The following is an 18,201-nucleotide window of genomic DNA, read 5'->3' as shown; positions in this document are numbered from 1 at the left end:
ATGTCCAGCAAAGCTGTTGAAAACCACCACCACCCTGCGCTGAGGGGTGTATGCAATGCCTTATTGCTTAGGCTAATGGTAGTGGCAATCGCTTTCTGGTCACTGTGTCACACCGTGATGGGTTCTGCGACCACTTTCTCTGCATTCCTGGCCATGACCAGATCCAAACATAATCTGTACTGCACGGTTGGTTGATTTGGGTCGTTGTAGCATACGAGTCCATAGTTGTCCCTGAAAAATAACAGCAACCAGCCCTTCTTGTCGGGCTTCGCAATGTCAGCACTGATGCCCCCGACCATAACCACTTGTGTTTTAATATATCTGCTGGTTCTTTTATATCTCAAAGGCTAGTGACGTCACTCCCGACGTTGCAAGCTACAGTCGCTGCGGCAGCTTGAGCAACAGTAATCTTTACCGGAAAACGAGTGTGGGGAGCGCTACGTGCCTTGCATTGTCACTATAAGTGCGCCTTATCATCAATTATGTGGTTGGATGCTTGCTTTGAGCTTGTTCTTTATTGAAACGAAAGCTTTGCTGTATGCTGAATGAGTGATTTCAAATAATTTATGCTCTTTTCACTTCATTCACTGAAGATGTATTTTTTTAGGGGCGGTGGGGTGGGCAGGGATGAGTGGCAATTTGCAAATCTTACGCGCAGAACAGCAGAAGAACACCGAGAAAAAACCGAACAACACAGTCGTGGTGTTGTGTGCTCTTATCTCAGTGTCCCGTTACTGCGCTGTTTGAAAAAGTATGTGTACGTACCAATAATCCCTTATAGCCACGGTTTCCAAATCTTCCGGTGTAGGAGCAAACGCGCCATCGTAATAAATTATTCACGTAATACGATTCACCACGCAGTGACAATCAGATATCTATTCATTTAATACTGCCAACTTGTTTTATAAGCCGTAGGCAGGAGTGGATTGTACAAAAGAAAATGCTGAACAATATGTGAAAACAATTAGAAACAAACCTGTGAAATAAAAAACTAAAGACAGTGTTGAAGCAATCTTCGCAGCATGTGAATCACAGAAAACAATGGAATCCCGTAAAACACAGCACGATAATACAGGTGACAATACTCGCAAGAAAATACCGAGATCACAGAGAGAAGTATTGAGAGTTCAGGACAAATTAAATTACTACAAAGAAAAAAATGGCAAGAATGTGCAAAAGAACGCATGTTCATGCAGTAACCTGCTCAACAACAAAAAGATGGGTGTTATCGCTTTTCTTTCAACATCGCACGCCATTTGGATAGTGACAGACGCTATGGGCAATGCTCTCAGGTCATAGCATTAGCGAGACCGCGCACATGGTTGGGCTCCGCAGTACATTTTTAGGCAATGCGTTTCATTTATGGATTGTACGGGGGAAAACGATTGCTTTAATATATTGGTTCGGACCCGAATATTCGTTTACCTCAAACGAATGAGATGAACGGGTTGGGCGCCGACTACGTGGTTTAATACACAATTTCCTATCTATTTTGACATGTTCGCGCTAAATTAAGCATAACATCTTGATCCTCTCTCGATAGCGTCCGTGTCTGTAGAGTTTCGAGGTTCGCGTCCTGCAAAAGAGCACTTACGGATATGTGACGACGGTAAGAATGAAAGATAAATATGACTGCTTTCCGCTGTATGTTTTCGATTTCGTTTACGTTTGATTGGGTCTAAGGGCCCCAGACAGGAGTAGCGTATTCTAGTAATGGTCTCATGAATGTCTTGTAAGCCAAGCATTTTGTATAATACTCGTTGATTTAGCCAAGGTTCTTCTCAGGTATCCAAGTTTCTTCATGGCCTTTCTTTTTAATGTTAGCTACATGGTCATTCCACCTAAGGTCCGACGTGGTCACTAAACTAAGGTATTTATATTGTGTAACAGACGATGAATTATGACCATTAATGCTGTATAGAAAAGGTAACGACTTCTTTTTGCGTGTTGTGGTCATCGATACTGTTATTTTGAGGTTAATGCTCATTTGCCATTCTAAGCATGAATAGCTATAACTGATAAAGATGAACTTAGGATAGCCTGATCTGCCTCGCTGCGGATTTCATGGTAGAGTATGAAGTCGTCTGCAAACAGCAGAAATTTGACTGGTATGTTTTGCACTATGTCATTAACGAACAGTAGAAAAAACAGGGGACCCAAGGCTGATCCTTGTGGTATTCCAGACCACACATCGGATGAGTCCGATTTTGCGTCGTCGACAACGACTGTTTGTCGCCTGTCTGTCAGATATGCCTCTATCTATTGTAGTAGCTGATTAAGGTAAAGGCTATGCCTTTACCTTATTAATTCACCGATATACATTCACGTTTGTTAAGTATAGCAATTATAGTTACGAATTTTCGATGTTTTAGTATAGTTCTGTCACTTACCTATTCCACACGTCTTCAGCTGTTCAATGTTTTATCAGCGCGCAGTTGTCACTTTTCTGAAAACATTTCTTGAGTAGAGGGCGCAGAGACATATTCTCTGAACATTAAATAATAGCCGGCCTTCGCACTGCTATCTACTTACATTAGCGAGCGAGTCTGTGGCTTACGAATGCATTATAATTGTGGCCTGAGCAACCATCATTCAGCCCAAATAATTCATTCATTACCTGAATGAATTAAATGCTCATGACTTGAACGAGAACATTGGTCTCGCCGAACGTGATTCTCCGTAATTTTTTTTTTAGATTTGCTACATGTACAGGCTCAGAATTCTGCAATAATACCATTTGCGAAATTGTGTTCCGAAACCCGGGCACGCCCATGGCCGATTCTACGGCGACCTGCAGATTGTCGCGCCATTTGGGAGCAGCAATACAAAACACTACATCGCCGCAGCGCCGCCCCTGCGTGCGCTCCTCGCAAGCTGCTCAACGAAGCACGCAGCGCTGGCGTCGTCGCGACCGTTTATTAGTTTGTTTTTTGGTCAAAAGATGACGCCACAATCGACAGACCACCGCGATTTCGGCCAATGGCGAGCTTGGATTTTGATGCAAGGGGCCTACGGGGAGTTTAGCAGCTCGTATGATTGAAGAACTGTGGTCTCAATGACACAAGTCTAGAGCGGCCAGTCAGCCGTTTCAGCCGCTGTTCTTTTTGTAAAAATATGCTGACACCGACGCCGTAATGTTTCCAAATGTGTTCACAGCGGATGCTAGGTCATTGTGCTATAATACAAGCATCAACAGAAGATTGCAGCTAATGCGAGGTAGCAGCTGCGGAAGATGACAGCGTCCACAACCAAGCGTTCGACCACTCTAGACAAGTGTGATTCAGACTGTAGGCCTACTTATGCATATATTTTAGCAGATGTCCAGAAGCATAAGCCATCGTCCACCAGCACTTGTTGGGGTCGTTGAGGTCATAGAGGGCGCCAGCAGCGTGTGAGACACATTACTAAAAAAAAAGCTATGAAGGCTACCTGGAGTTGCGTCCGGTCTTCCAGCCTACAATGGCGAAAGGTAGCTAAAGAGGCAAAACATACGTTCCAGGCCTTCGAGCTGTAAGAAATAAAGACGATGCTTTTCACAGCAACAGTTTATTCATTCTTTGGATGACATAGCTGCAAAATAATGAAACATGAACAAACGTATCAACTGCTGTGTGCTCAGGTTTTCTTAAGACAGAGTGTTGTCGATTAAAACGAACCATTACTAACAGCATATTCGCTTCTGCGTGCGCCCGTAATGTGAATCAACGACGACATTGTTATGACCTTCTTCCTAATAAATAATGTTATATTTAGCCATGGAGACCGACACCAGCGTGGCCAACTCCCGCCGCCTTTCCGAAAGAGGATTGTCCAAATCCGGCCTGGTGACCAGCGGCGCCGCCCTGGAAACCGGAGGAACCTTGCTGGTGGCCAGTGCCGAAGCTCTTGCTGTCACTGGCGGAGAAGCCCGAGTTGTGGTTGTAGCCCTGGTTGTTGCTGTAGGCATTCACGTTCCTGTGAGAAGAACCGCCAGCGAAGGCACCAGATCCCTGGTTGTGTCCTGCGGCGCCCTTCTGGAAGCCTGCCTGGTGTCCTCCGGCAGCAGAACCGTACCCCGACTGGAAGCCGCCGCCAACTCCATGACCTAAGCCGACGCCATGTCCAAGTCCGGCTCCGACAAGGCCAGGGTTGCCAACGACTCCGCCACCGACAAGGCCAGGTCCTCCAAGTCCAGTGCCCACGAGACCGGGACCGACTCCAGCGCCGTAACCACCCAGGCCTCCCAGGACGCCTCCGCGTCCCTCCACGTCTTTCTTATCTTCCTTCTTCTCGTCCTTCTTGGCAGCTTCTTCGGCGAAGGTCGTGCAAGCCACGAGGGCGAGCATAGCACTGACAATGAAGAACTGTACGTCGAGAAAAGAAAACAAAGACGTTCTTGTAACCATGTGACGATAGGGCACTCTTGAACAGCAATCCCCCATAGTGGATACCAGTCGTTATTGGGAAAAAAGAAAATAAGAAAGAAAGACTGGCAGCTTTAAAGGAGCGATATCGCTAATTCTGTCGTGTACCGTCGCTAACGTCCTCAATAATTATAGCTTTCCACTCCGAAAACACGATATCTAACAATCTCTAAGCTCGTGATAGCGTGAAAAAGTTCGGAAAACCAATGGATACAATTGACATGTATGGCCTCATAGGCTGTGAACTCCTTTCGCACCATTGTGCAACCTAAATTTGTTTACTTTCTGCGGAAGCAACGAGCAGTAAACTGTACACTGCATTGACTGTGCATGCAAGGACATGAAGTTTACCACTCCAGATAAGCACGCCCTATTCCCAAATTGTAAAACATCAAGCTGTCTCGCTTTGTGCGCACTCACGCTTTGTATTTTTTTTTGTTTTTTAATATCACCTGCAATCATTACGAAAAGGCGCCGGAGTTTCTACATTTTTGTGGCAGTTCAATAACTGGCTTGTCTAATGATTATAGGAGTTCTATGCAGGTCACCACTCCTACAATGGGGTGCAACTCGGCTCTTAGAAAATTGTGCACAGTAGTTTAAACGCTGATTCCTGAGTAATGCTGAGCTCGATGATGTCGAAAGTACAAAAGATTATCTATATGGAGTTAATCCTCGTCAGGGTACGTAAGCTGTTGCCCGTTCTGGCGTAAACATAATTCAGAGATGAAGGGTGCAATTTCACACGACATCGTACAGGACAGCTTATGCCATTTGCTATTTTGCCTGTCTCTATAAAAAGAGGTGCTTTTGAACTTTGACTGTAATTTGATTCATCGTAGTAGTCAAACAAGAAGCACAAGAATTGGTCAGCTATTTATGAGGCATAAAATGGGTGATAAGCACAGCATAATAATCTGTGTAGAAAGTAATAATGGTGCTTGAAGGCAGTGGTAACATTTCTTTTTTTTTTTGCAATTTGTAATGCATTAGAACACAACAAACACTTACGCCTATGTATTGGGATGGGGCAAGAAGTGCTATCCACTAGCACAAATATAGCGCAAAGACTCTAATGATAAGTTGGAAGCGTTTGTTTTCTGTTACTCTTGACGAATGACCTCATGTTTCGACTTAACTAGGTACCAATTCGCATGTTCAAGTGAAGTATTCGAAGACGATCACTTCGAATTCGTCAGTTAAACTCGCGATCTTACTGTGAAATCGACCAGAACTCCTTGCCTCCTGACCAATTCTGCAAATTCATCGGCCTCTTCAAATTAGGCAGAGTGAAGATCCCCAAAAAAAGCATAGAATCGCAAGACAGAATGTGTGCTTACCTTCATATTGGCAGAGGAGATACAACGAAACAAGGACAAGACCTTTCTGTATTGGACTCGTGTACCAGCTCGTTGGTGGCGACTGATTTGCTGAGCTACGCCGCTTCGTCCTATTTATACCCATTCAATGACGACGGAAGGGGTTAAAAACAACAAAGTTGGACGCCGGAGTACGACAGGTCACCACGTGTTTCATTCGTTAATGGCAACAAACCGAACCGCGAAAAGAGAGCTGCCGCCCTTTCTAGCATTCCCTCTCAGCTCCGTTGCACTGGAAACTTTCACCGTTCTTTCTTTCGCAGAAGTGCAACCACCCATCTCACTCTCGTCTTTCGTCACGCCCTTCCTTCGATCATGCGTGCCTTGAACAGCGATAGCGGTGCCTTCGTCCTTGAAGTCCGGAAAGTGAAACGGCACCCCGTCAGTGAATGCGTCGCCTTATTGTCGCGTTTATTCGCAGTTTTCATCACGAAATTTCCACAGAGTTGAATTAAATATCGCAGGACAGTGTCTCGGAAGGATAGCAACTGCCTGTTCGTACTTTCTCTCTTGCCGTCATCATTCCGCATAGTTCAGAATCAGCTACACTGGCTCTACGGGCGCGGTACTATATTGCTTGTTTATTTCTCCGTGTTTCGGCATTGACGATGGCAAGTTACCTGTGACAAGTTCCGATGACAAGTTACCGATGACAAGTTCTCTGTGGGCTCTTCTTTTCGAGAAGCTTGAACATCAAACAAATCAGCGCGCATTACCATTACTATATTACGATGGTCGCGCATGTGAATGAAGCGCAACCAATGTCTTGCGATTGTACGTTGGCTCTTTCATAGACGTGTGTAATTTCGCTAACCTTTTGAATGGTGTTTTCTTTTGGTGGGAGGGTTCTTTCACACAGTCGTATAAATTTACTACACACGCTTGCTGCCATGCATGCAGCTTTTGTTTCTATCAATTATTTTCAGTGTAGTACGTTATTACGTTATTAGCTGTAGTACGTTGAGCTCAGCAGTAATTAACCTATAGTGCGTTTGTTTACAACTAGCGGGAAAGGAGTGAACTTTTGCGCGACTGTTTTCTTTTTTTTTCTGCGGATGTTTTCTATTAAGCGCTTACAGCATTTCAATCTTGGAAGCGTGCCTAAGCACATGCTTTCGAGAGAGCTTGTTCACGCGGCAAGTGCTAAGATGATAATACAATTGCCCTTACCACAAGTAATCGCTGCGCTTACTTTTCAATACAATATGTTATCGGGACTCGCGAAGAAGGTTGCCAACATTCCACGTCAAGTTGTCCAACATGGATGCAATAGGTGGTTGTCAATAAGGAGCGAATTTTCAAGTGAAGCTCGAACTGACTGACCTGTAACGCTGGCGTTCCAAAAAATCCTACAGCTGGCGCGCATCAAAGAAATAATGAAGAAAATAAATTTTTTCGTGGGGTCAGCCTGAAAAAAATCACTATGCAGAATCTCCTTTGAGAGTTGTCGAAGTGATGCGTAAGCGTAGAGTTTTATTGTGTAACATCCTATGGTTGCGGTCTTCCCTGGAAGGTTGTTTTCGGGCAGCACGGCGTCCTTCATCTTTCTAGCGTTCGTCAGGGTCGGGAACGGCCCAACGATGCGGCATCCCACGACTACCGAAGCGCAGGACACCAATGTATGACGAACAGGGCTCACAAGTCATATTATGATTAACGTAACATGCCCGTCGCGTGCTTCATGAAACCCCTTCCCCATTCGCGTGTGGCGCATTTCCTGCGCCTCTGCAACCCATTTTTAATGGCTGAGAAAAATGGAGGAAAACTTCGTAAAATGCGAAGGATGGTAGTATATGTGAACATATGTGAATTATCAAAAGGTAAAGCTGCATGTCTTCTACACTGCATTTAACTTCAACTGCATGTGTAATTTGCATGAATTTTGAACATTTCATTTGATATGCCCTTATCAAATCTCAACCTACGTAGATCAGCGCCTTCCTGGGCATTGTCTCTTTATAAGTGGGCCTTGTGTTTTGTTCTTGTCCTTGAGGTACCCAGCTCACTTGGAACTATATTGTAGAGCTGCTATTTATCAGGGGTGTGCGAGTAGCGAATTTTAGGACCGAATCGATTACAAGTCTAATGGTATTCGAATAACTTTCGAATAGTAAGACACTCATTTTCAATACAGACTTAAAATTCCACATTTATTTGCAACAAACATTCACAAACATTAGCAATGTAACTTTACCGTTACTTCCGACCGAAAAAATGTGCAACACTTATGCCACCTGAGGTAAGCTCGCATAAATCTGTAATAGGAACCTTCTACACACTTTGTAACTGTAGGTTTAATACAGCATTTAATTCAATATTTAAGGTGGTACATTGTCACCAGTCTTTAAAATAAAACTGAGACCTAAAATAACACTGTTTCATGATTCAGCATCATCAAGTATGTCATGATGATGATAGTGGACTGAGTACAAACTCGATTCGGCACCACTATTAAGCAAGAACATCTTCATCCGTTGATCGATGTAGCTACGAAACTCTCTTAAAAGCTTGGGCTGCACGCATGCTGGTAATTCAATACTTAAAACAAGAAAAATGATCCCTCGCCATTCCAACCTATTGTTTGTTTAGGGCTTTCACGACGGTTCTTATTAAAGTATTCGAAACATAATCGGCATTTCGACTGTGCCGTATTTTCTTCGAGTACCGAATCAGATAGAATAAATTTCACTTCGTTATTCGATATTTTAGAATATTTGCACACTCCTACAGTTTATGGGTGAAATGTAGATGAAGCTGATCGCTTTTAATTGGAACAAGGGGGATGCACCCTGTAAGATCCAGAATTCTAGAAAGAGTTTTCGTTAGTAATCGCTAGCAATAAATAGCAACACCAGACTGGAGGCTCAACTTTTATGCGCAGTAGTAAGAGATTTCTGATTATTTGAAGTATGTTGCATCCTGTCCAGCATTGATGAGTCTGTATTTGGTTTGCGTGTGTGTGTGGGGGGGGGGGGATGTTTTAATCAGAATGTGCTATACACATACATTATATTTTCTATTAGGTTCTAGCCAAATGGAGCTGCAAGGGCATCACAAGTACAACAAAGGTAATCCAAAGTTTTTAAACACTCTTTTACAAGCTTGCGTGATTAAGCACAATTTAGAAAGAGATGTGATTATTAGAAGTCAAGGTCCTTTTAGCTTAGCTGATTTAACACGTAATTGTTGAAATGTTTCTATTCGTATTTTTCTTGAAGATGTAGAATGTTGCCTACAATTTTCAGATCTTGACATCGCCAATGCAAACAAGCCTCCCGGCGTCAACACGCTGTGGTGAAGGCTCCTCAAAGGACCAAGTGAACCACATGACAACGCACGTAGGCGTGCGCAGGGTTCCCCGTCATGGGGGTGGGGGGGTGAATGTTCATCGCAGCGCCCTCCCCCCCATACTAAGTCTATGTACGAGGCAGATTTTGCACCCCCCCCCCCTTTTAGCTGACTAAGGAGGTCTAGTATGGGACAGATATTGCTCCCCCTCGTTCTTGAGTGACTAGGGGGGGCGGCCCCCTATGCCCCCCTCCCCCTCGTGCGCATGCCTAAGACAACGCAGCTCTCGAGTGAAGCTCCTGTACTAGAATCAACTGCTACTTCCATGAGCCTCGACGGCTCAGGTAGCTGTGTAAACACTGGCTTTCCGTGATATTAGTTCCATCGTTTTGCTGTGTCAAATAATAGTATCCCTGTATTAGGAAATGTAGCTGTGCCATTTCTAAGGCAACTTTTTCTGCACTTGGCCGCTGCAAGACACACCATGAAGAATGCGATGGACCTCCACAACTTTCAGAGGACGCTCATGTGCAGACTTAATATCGTCATCATCAGCCTGTCACGCCCACTGCAGGGCAAAGGCCTCTCCCATGTTCCGCCAATCAACCCGGTCCTGTGCTTCCTGCTGCCACGTTATATCTACAAACTTCTTAATCTCATCTACCCACCTAATTTTCTGTCTCCCCCTCACGCGTTTGACATCTCTTGGAATCCAGTCAATTACCCTTAATGACCACCGGTTATCCTGCCGACGTGCTACGTGCCCGGCCCATATCCATTTCTTCTTCTTGATTTCAACTATGATATCCTTAACCCCCGTTTGTTCCCTGATCCACTCTGCTCTCTTCCTGTCTCTTAAGGTTACACCTATCATTTTCCTTCCATCGCTCGCTGCGTCGTCCTCAATTTAAGTTGAACCCTCTTTGTAAGTCTCCAGGTTTCTGCTCCGTAGGTAAGTACCGGTAAGATGCAGCTGTTATATACCTTCCTCTTGAGGGATAGTGGTAGACTACCATTCATTATTTGATAATGCTTGCCGAATGAGCCCCATCCCATCCTTATTCTTCTAGTTATTACACTCTCATGGTTCGGCTCCACGGTTACTACCTGTCCTAAGTAGACGTACTCCTTTACAACTTCCGGTGTCTCGCCACCTATCGCAAAGCGCTGTTCTCTGCCAAGATTGTTCCGCATTACTTTAGTTTTATGCATATTATTTTCAGACCTACTCTTCTACTTTCCGCATCCAGTTCAGTAATCATGTGGGCTGTATATGTGGGTATACAGTGGGTAAATATAGTGCGTTGTAACACAAAGAAAGCTCTGCAGGAAGCTTAAACATGGATCCTTGATTAAAACCGAATATTCGTACGCGTAGTGATGAGGACATGACGTCCGATTTGTGTCGGCTGCCTACGGACGAACACATAACTTCAAGATCAGTCGTAAATGTTGTTGTGAAAAGTGCTTTAAATTTATTGCATACAAATGGCCTGCAAAAGGCTTTGATGTTTTTAATTTCAACATTACGAAGCGCGAAAGCGTTTGTATGAAGAGAATAGAATGTACGTCATACCCAATGGGATAGTTCTTTAAAATGGTAGCCGGGTATACGATGTACCATTGAAGTCCCCCTTGCAAAATTTATTCCAACATCATGACGAGGATCTTACGTCCAGCGACAGTTCTCCTTTTATGAAGATGTTTTTCTATATTGAATACTGAGAACTTCTCAATTGTGCATAACTAGTTATTGATCAGACTGAATACTGCATGTCAATACCTGTTTTATTTGTTATTTAATGTGGTTTTCTGTTTATTCCTAGTGTATTGATTTTCTTTCTACACAGATTTCATTCTGTATAGTTCTGTACTACGGTTTATTCTATGTGTTGAGGTTGGCCTTTCATTGTCTGTACGTACTGTACTTGTTTGCACCTAACCATGCTTCAGAGAGTGGTCTGTGGAATAAAGTGTTCAAAAGTATCTCCCATCTTTCTTTTACTTTTAGAATAGCAGCAGCCTTTCTTAGCAGTATTGTTCTTTGAGTAGCATTTCGTAGGGTTGAAATCTTCACAAATAAGTTTCTGCTTTCAGATCGTGTTCATATAAAGCAATAGCATCAGCTATTGCAGTTGTATCCTCGCTTATAATGTATAAGATTGCGATTTGTTATGTTACAGAACAATGTAGGCATGGATCTAAACCAAATCCTAAGCATGACAGCGCAATGCGAATGCTGCAGCCTTTACTGCGGTCCTTTTCATGACTTTTCAAATACTTTCATTGGGACTATTCAGCACTCTCTGACAACATGGATGTTTCCAGATACACCTAAAAAATTTACACTATCATTTTAAGCGCATTGAATATAGGAATGACTTACTTTCTGGTCATCTCGTGGCATTAATTTATGCACACCATGCTTAGTGTCACACATATGTCTGACATAACTAAACCGATGTGAGACTTCAATCCGACAAATCACCGTTGAATTTTCTTATATGTTTGCTGTATACCCGAAATGACAACTCAGGGGTAATTTTTCAGTATAATATGATAGGAACACTGAAAACAGATGTTTTACTGTAACGTTGCGCAAGCATGTCTTTGTGGAACACAAATATAGGTAAATTTACAGTAAATGAATGCGAAGCATTGTTCCACATGGTATGTGGAACAGGGCTACGTATATAACTAGATAGACTTACTGGAACTGTGATCAAGGTACTAAACAAGCGGAGCGCTGCTGCGTATACAACCCAGTGAAAAATAACTGAAGCACTGTTCAGCATATTTTAAATTTCATCTGGGACACTTGTTACACCTAAATAAGCCGAACTTTTTTGAAAAAAGAAATGTTCCGCCTACTGGCTAGACCTTATGTGGAACCAGATTAAGAGTGAAGGGCATGCCTAATAATCATATCGTGGTTTTGGCACAGAAAACCGCTGCAATTATTACCATTATCAAATGCGAAACATTTCTTAGCAAACCCAATGCCCTTTCACCGTTTCTATCAAGCCGCGTACAACGGGGCGCCCTTGTGGCCATCTGCTTAACTTCGTATATACCTAAATTGGCATAGGAAGACATGACTGTATGATGAACACGATGACTATAACATGAATAACGTGACATGCCCGTCGCGCGCATAAGGAAACCCTTTCCCACAGTGACGTGTAGCATATACCCGCATACCACGGGCCAAGGAATGCGGGCACGCGCCATAACTGCTATATCAGCGCTGGAACAGCGATAATAGACTTTGGAATTCGTGACACGATAGCGTTAAGGAACCATGTCGTAGAAAAACCGCTGCGGGCATCTGCGGCATTGTCGATGAACGAAACATTCCGATGGACACAAAGAATAACAATCACTGTTGAAGCCGGAATCGAATCCACGCATTCCGCGTGGCCGTCACGTGTTCTAACACAGAGCCAGGCCTGCGCATGAAAATCCTTTGGAAAAAGACCCCGTGCAAGCGTCACGTCAGGTCAAAGTCGTTTTGTGGCTGTAGTGTTTTCTATCCGCTTTCATATCAATGCAATAATATTACATAGACACTCCTACGACTCGGAAGCAATAGACAATAGTTGCTGGACGCAGGAAGAATACGCCGGCGAATGGCACACATACGTTGTAAATTGTATGACCGGACAAACAGCAGGAACAGAAGGGAAGAAGTTGACAGAACAGATGCTCTGTTTGTCCGCTCATACATTTCACAATATGTTCCACCAACTGGCCCAGCATACCACCATCTTGGTATACATATGGTATACATACATATCGTAGCATGCACTGCACTTCGCTTCGGCAAAACTGACGCCTGTACTCTGTTATAACGTGAATACCGACGTTACATCTGACCATTGGCTACCCTTAAGGAGCACGTGTAGTCGACGTGCCTGGTAAGAACACGATATGCGCACAACTACAAAAAGTATACGCAAAGACGTCGACCCATCTCGTAACGCTTGTTTGAAAGAAAAAAAGATGCTGCATAGGCAGCTCGTCGCTGACTGCTTCGCATGAAATCGACTCCCACAATCTGCGGGATCTGGCGGAATTTTATATTTCTGTGAGCTTTGTTTTGTTCTGGCTGCCTAAGTGTAAGCCCGTTTGAAGGCGCTACTTCCTGATACGGGTCGCAGTTTTCATATTTCGGGGGCTCTCTTGCTCAGCCAGAAAAATTTAGCACGGAATTAGTAGATTGCTTAAACTATCGCAGTTAGACTGTCATTTAAAAGTGCCTTCAGATGCCTCATTGATCCCTTGTTAATTTGGGCAGAAGTTCCAGAGTTACAAAATTTGTTATACTTGCCTAATTTAATGCCATTCACTGAAATATTACTGGCGGCTATTCCAGTGTACTGGAAACAATACGTACAACGTTCTCATCACTGATTGCCGAAACTTTCATCACTTATTGCTGAAACCTTGGTGCTCGAGAGCTGGGACACCCTGTACGGTACTCACGAACTGAAACATGACATCGCTTGTTTTTTTCTTTTTTCTTTTGCATAATGACTGCTATGACCGATTGGTCCTGATAACCACGTCATGTCGCAGCAAATCTGTCCACTCATGTAAGTGTTCGAGTGAATATTATGCCGAGATGACACAAACTCTGGACGCTGGACACAAAAGTACGTGCATTACTTAGTCCAAAATTTTCGCGCTTCCATGCATGAGTACTGTACCTGTATGCCACCTTCCGGCCAATGTTTTGGGGGCTTGGTTCTCACAACGCGTATTAATTCCCAGTCCTAAAGTTCTAACATGGAGTGTGTCATTATTCACAACCTGGCCAAAATTCAGGCGCATTTTACATATAACAAAGTAAATAACCATGAAACGTTTTGACACTTGGGCAGCATTGATAAAAGGCACACAAGCTATACAATAGTCATGAACAGTAGTCAACACGAATACGTAAAAATTATAGCCCTGCGCAACCATCATTTAGCAGAAGTAAGACCGTTACCTGAATGAATTAAATGCTCGCGATTTCAACAAGAACATTTGGTCTTGCTGAACGTGCTTTTTTTTATATTTACTACATGCAGTTATGCATAGATTTTAGCAGATATCTGGAAACATAAGCCGTCGTCAACAAGCACATCTTGTGGTCGTTCAGGTCATAGTTGGGACCAGCTGCGTTTTCTTCAAGATTAGCAGAAAACAAAGCTAGGAAGGCTACCCAAAGTTGCGTCTGGTCTGGCAGCCTGCAAAGGCGAAAGGAAACTAAAAAAGCCGAATGTACGTTTCAGTTCGTCGAGCTGCAAGAAATAAAGACGAAGCTTTTCATAACAACATTTTATTCATTCTTTGGATGACATCGCTGATAAATATTGAAACAGAAATCAATGTATGAACTGCTATGTTCTCGGATTCTCTTTAGATGGAATCTTTGAGATAAATGCTAAACCTTAGTAACAGCATACTCGCTTCTGTGCACGCTCGTAAAGTGAATCAGCGATGTTGTGATGATGTGCGGAACAAATGGTGTCCTCTTTAGCCGTGGAGACCGACGCCCGCGTGGCCCACTCCCGCCGTCTTTCCGAAAGAGGACTGTCCGAATCCGGCTTGGTGCCCGGCGGCGCCTCCCTGGAAACCGGAGGAACCCTGGTGGCGGCCAGTGCCGAAGCTCTTGCTGTCACTGGCGGAGAAACCCGAGTTGTGGTTGTAGCCCTGGTTGTTGCTGTAGGCGTTGACGTTCCTGTGGGAAGCACCGCCAGCGAAGGCACCGGATCCCTGGTTGTGTCCCGCGGCACCCTTCTGGAAGCCTGCCTGGTGTCCTCCGGCAGTAGAACCGTATCCCGACTGGAAGCCGCCGCCAACTCCATGACCCAGGCCAACGCCGTGTCCAAGTCCGGCTCCGACTAGGCCAGGGTTGCCTACGACTCCGCTACCGACCAGGCCAGGACTTCCAAGTCCAGCGCCCACGAGACCGGGACCGACTCCAGCACCGTAACCACCCAGGCCACCCAGGACGCCGCCGCGTCCCTCCACGTCTTTCTTATCTTCCTTCTTCTCGTCCTTCTTGGCGGCCTCTTCGGCGAAGGTCGTGCAAGCCACGAGGGCGAGCATAGCACTGACAATGAAGAACTGTACGTTGAGGAAGAAAAACAAAGATGTTATGGCAACCATGTGATGATACAACACATTTTAAGAACAATCCCCCACAGTGGGTACCAGTCGTTATTGGCACACAAGAACAAAAAGCAAAAAAAAAACTGGCAACTTTAAAGGAGCAATATCGTTAATTCGGTCCCGTCGCTAACTTCCTGAATTACTGCGTCTATGCACGCTAAAATAAAAATTAACTAACGACCTCTTAGCTCATGGTAGCATGAAAAAGTTCGCAAAAGTAATCAATACAATTTACACGTATGGCCTCATAGCTATGAACTGCTTTGTGTCACTATAGTATATAAATTTGTTTATTTTGCGGAAGCATTTACTGTGCAGGCAAGAACACGAAGTTCACGGAGTGGTACTTCCCCGCACAGCCGTGGTTGCTAGCCGGACCTATGCGCATAGGTAGCATTTACAGTAACTCTAGGTCACTCCACATGAAGGCGCCCTCTGCCCACGTTGTATAACACTGAACTTTGTCGCTTTGTGGACTCTCACGCTTTCATTTTTCGCTGCACTTCGTATCATTTCGAGGGCGCCGCACTGGTTGCATTTTTATGGTAAGTCAATAACAAGCTTTGCTAATGATAATAGGCATTGAATAGGAGTTGGAGATGGGCTGTAATTTAATTAACCGTAGAAGTTGAACAAAAATCACAAGAAGGGGTCGGCCGTTTATGAGGCATAAAGTGAGTGATGATCACTTCACCATGAACTAAAAATTATTTTTTTTTTTGCAATTCGTAATACATTAGAACATAACAATCACTTACATTACGTCAATGTATTGTGATAGAGCAAGAAAAAATAACTTTGAAGTTCGAAATTTATTTATTCCTTATACAGAAACAGAAGCAAGAGATGAAGGTCGTGTGACCTGACAGGATCTCACTCCCATGTGCGTTCGGCATACACGTATGTGATTTTCAATACAAGTGTCATCAACCACTTGCAAACACAGTGCCAATACTCCAGTAATAGGTTGGAAGCTATTGTTTTCTGTTGCTCTTGACAAGCAAACTCAAGTTATGGCGCAAGTGGAAACGAATTCATGTGTTCAAATGAAAAATTCTAAGACAATTGCTTAGAATTCGACAGGTAAACATGCGATCTTACTGTGAAATCAAGCAGAACTCCTTCCTTCCTGGCCGATTGGTCAGACTGCATCAGCTCCTACCAGTTAGGCAGATTTAAGCTCTCCAGAGAAAGCATAGAATGGAAAGACGGATTCTGTGCTTACCTTCATATTGCCAAAGGAGATGCAGCGAGACAGGGAAAGACCTTTCTGTACTGGACTCGTATACCAGCTCGTTAATGGCGACTGATTTGCTGCGCTACAGCGCTTCGTCGTTTTTATACGCATTCAATGAGAACGGAAAGGGTTAAAAATAGTAAGAAGTTGGAATCGGAGTACGACTGGTCACCACGTGTTTCAATCGTTATTGGCAACAAACGCAACCGCAAAGGGAGTGCTGTCGCCCTTTCTAGCATTTTCTCTCAGCTCCGTTGCACTAGAAGCTTTCACCATTTTTTCATTCGCAGAAGTGCAACCACCCATCTCACTCTCGTCTTTCGTCATGCCCTTCTTTGGATCATGCGTGCATCCAAGAGCGATAGCGGTTCCTTCGTCCTTGAAGTCAGGAAAGCGAAGTAGCACCGCATCAGTGAATGCGTTGGTTTACTACCGCGTTTTATGCACAGTTTTCATTACAAAATTTCCAAGGACTTGAACAAAATGTCGTAGCATAGTGTCTTGGAAGAATAGCAACTGCCTGTTTCCATTTTTCTCTTGCCCTCATCATTCCGCATAGTTCGTCGGCGGCTACACTGGCTCTCCGTGCGTAATGCTATATTTTTGCTTGTTTACCTCAGCGTGTTTCACTGTCCTGGCCCTCCCGCGAGGGCCAGGACAGTGAAACACGTCCTGGCCCTCGGGGTACTAAATGGAGGGATACAAAATGGGTACAAAATGTGTGTTGTACAAATAGGTTCTACAAAATGCCAGCTAATGTTGCCACTTGAAAGAGGGCATTTCCCATATATCATCTATGGGTCATTTCTGAAGGGTATTTGGCGCCAGGATTTTAACAACATATAGATACCTACAACAAAACTTCATGTTGGGCGAGTTGGTGCTGCATGACATGCGACATTTTTTTAGCGCAAAAGTAGAAGCAAAGGAATTCTGAGAACAGAAGAAGAAACAGTGCACAGGGCGAGCGCTAAACAACAACTGACTTTATTTCGGAAGAAAAACACAGAAAGTAGGCCCCTTAAGCGCATGCGTGCCGCCGCTGCGTGGCTAATCAAGCATCAAGTCAAAAAAGCTCTACTCGCTATTGAATAAATAGATAGAAGTGTCGCTAATACACGCCGTGCCCTTGTTCTTAATATGACAAGCTTCCAGCAACTCTCTTCCCAAGGTATCAGCATTTCTACCCAGAATCCTAACCTCGCGAAGCTGCGGTGCACATGTGCAAGCAGCGCAATGAACGGGTAAATGCGCAATGCCTTTAATTTTCAATTACAACTCATGTTCCCGCGCACGGTCGTTAATACATCTTCCAGTTTGACCTATGTAGGTCTCCCCACGCGATAGTGGCATGGCATACACAACGCCGATTGCGCACTTTACGTATTGCCTGGCATGTTTTTTCTGGCAACCATGCTTTTCTTTTTCTTGGCATACGCGTGTGCACAGGCCGCCCAGCTTTCGAGGGGCGGAGAGCACGACCGGCACGCCTTGTTTCCTGGAAACTTACTTAAGGTTGTAGGACAACCTGCGAATGTAAGGTACCAGTTCAGGTCCCCGCCTCACTCGTTGTGCGTCGCTGGTACTTTGCGGCTTCATGCCTCTCATCTTCTTCAACATGTTTTGGGAGATTGCACCAAGGACCATGCACAGGTAACCGGCTGCACGTAGCCTCTAATTGCACCTCAAAGCTGGACTGCAAAGTGTGCACGCACGACTTCACCACAGCCGA

General features: G+C 44.3%; 1 protein-coding gene across 2 annotated transcripts; it reads right to left on the bottom strand.

The window, feature by feature from the left end:
- Positions 1 to 3,545: 3,545 nt before the first annotated feature.
- Positions 3,546 to 16,517, bottom strand: LOC119394699 (acanthoscurrin-2). 2 transcript variants are annotated; one of them, XM_049415492.1, is made up of 3 exons: positions 16,458 to 16,517; positions 15,007 to 15,187; positions 3,546 to 4,162 (listed from the first exon to the last, which is right to left on the bottom strand). In XM_049415492.1, the coding sequence occupies exons 1-3, from the start codon at positions 16,461 to 16,463 to the stop codon at positions 3,750 to 3,752; spliced, it is 600 nt and encodes a 199-aa protein (XP_049271449.1). In that variant the 5' UTR covers positions 16,464 to 16,517; the 3' UTR covers positions 3,546 to 3,749. The 2 variants fall into 2 exon arrangements, with proteins under 2 accessions (XP_049271449.1, XP_037517942.2); XM_037662014.2 differs by lacking the exons at positions 15,007 to 15,187; positions 16,458 to 16,517 and adding an exon at positions 5,744 to 5,964 and having other exon boundaries at positions 3,548 to 4,343.
- Between the last annotated feature and the right edge of the window lie 1,684 nt (positions 16,518 to 18,201).

The sequence above is a fragment of the Rhipicephalus sanguineus genome, chromosome 1 (genome assembly GCF_013339695.2).
Source record: "Rhipicephalus sanguineus isolate Rsan-2018 chromosome 1, BIME_Rsan_1.4, whole genome shotgun sequence".
In the NCBI taxonomy this organism is placed as follows: Eukaryota; Metazoa; Arthropoda; class Arachnida; order Ixodida; family Ixodidae; genus Rhipicephalus; species Rhipicephalus sanguineus.
Note: the sequence above shows the minus strand (reverse complement) of the source record. Positions and strands in the feature narration are given on the sequence as shown.

Bases quoted from the DNA above. Each gene is read 5' to 3' on its own strand.
- LOC119394699 (XM_049415492.1), bottom strand. The intron at 4,163-15,006 runs GTCCTGGCCTGG...CTGGACTTGGAG, and splicing joins CGTGGGCGCTGGACTTGGAA to GACCTGGCCTTGTCGGTGGC.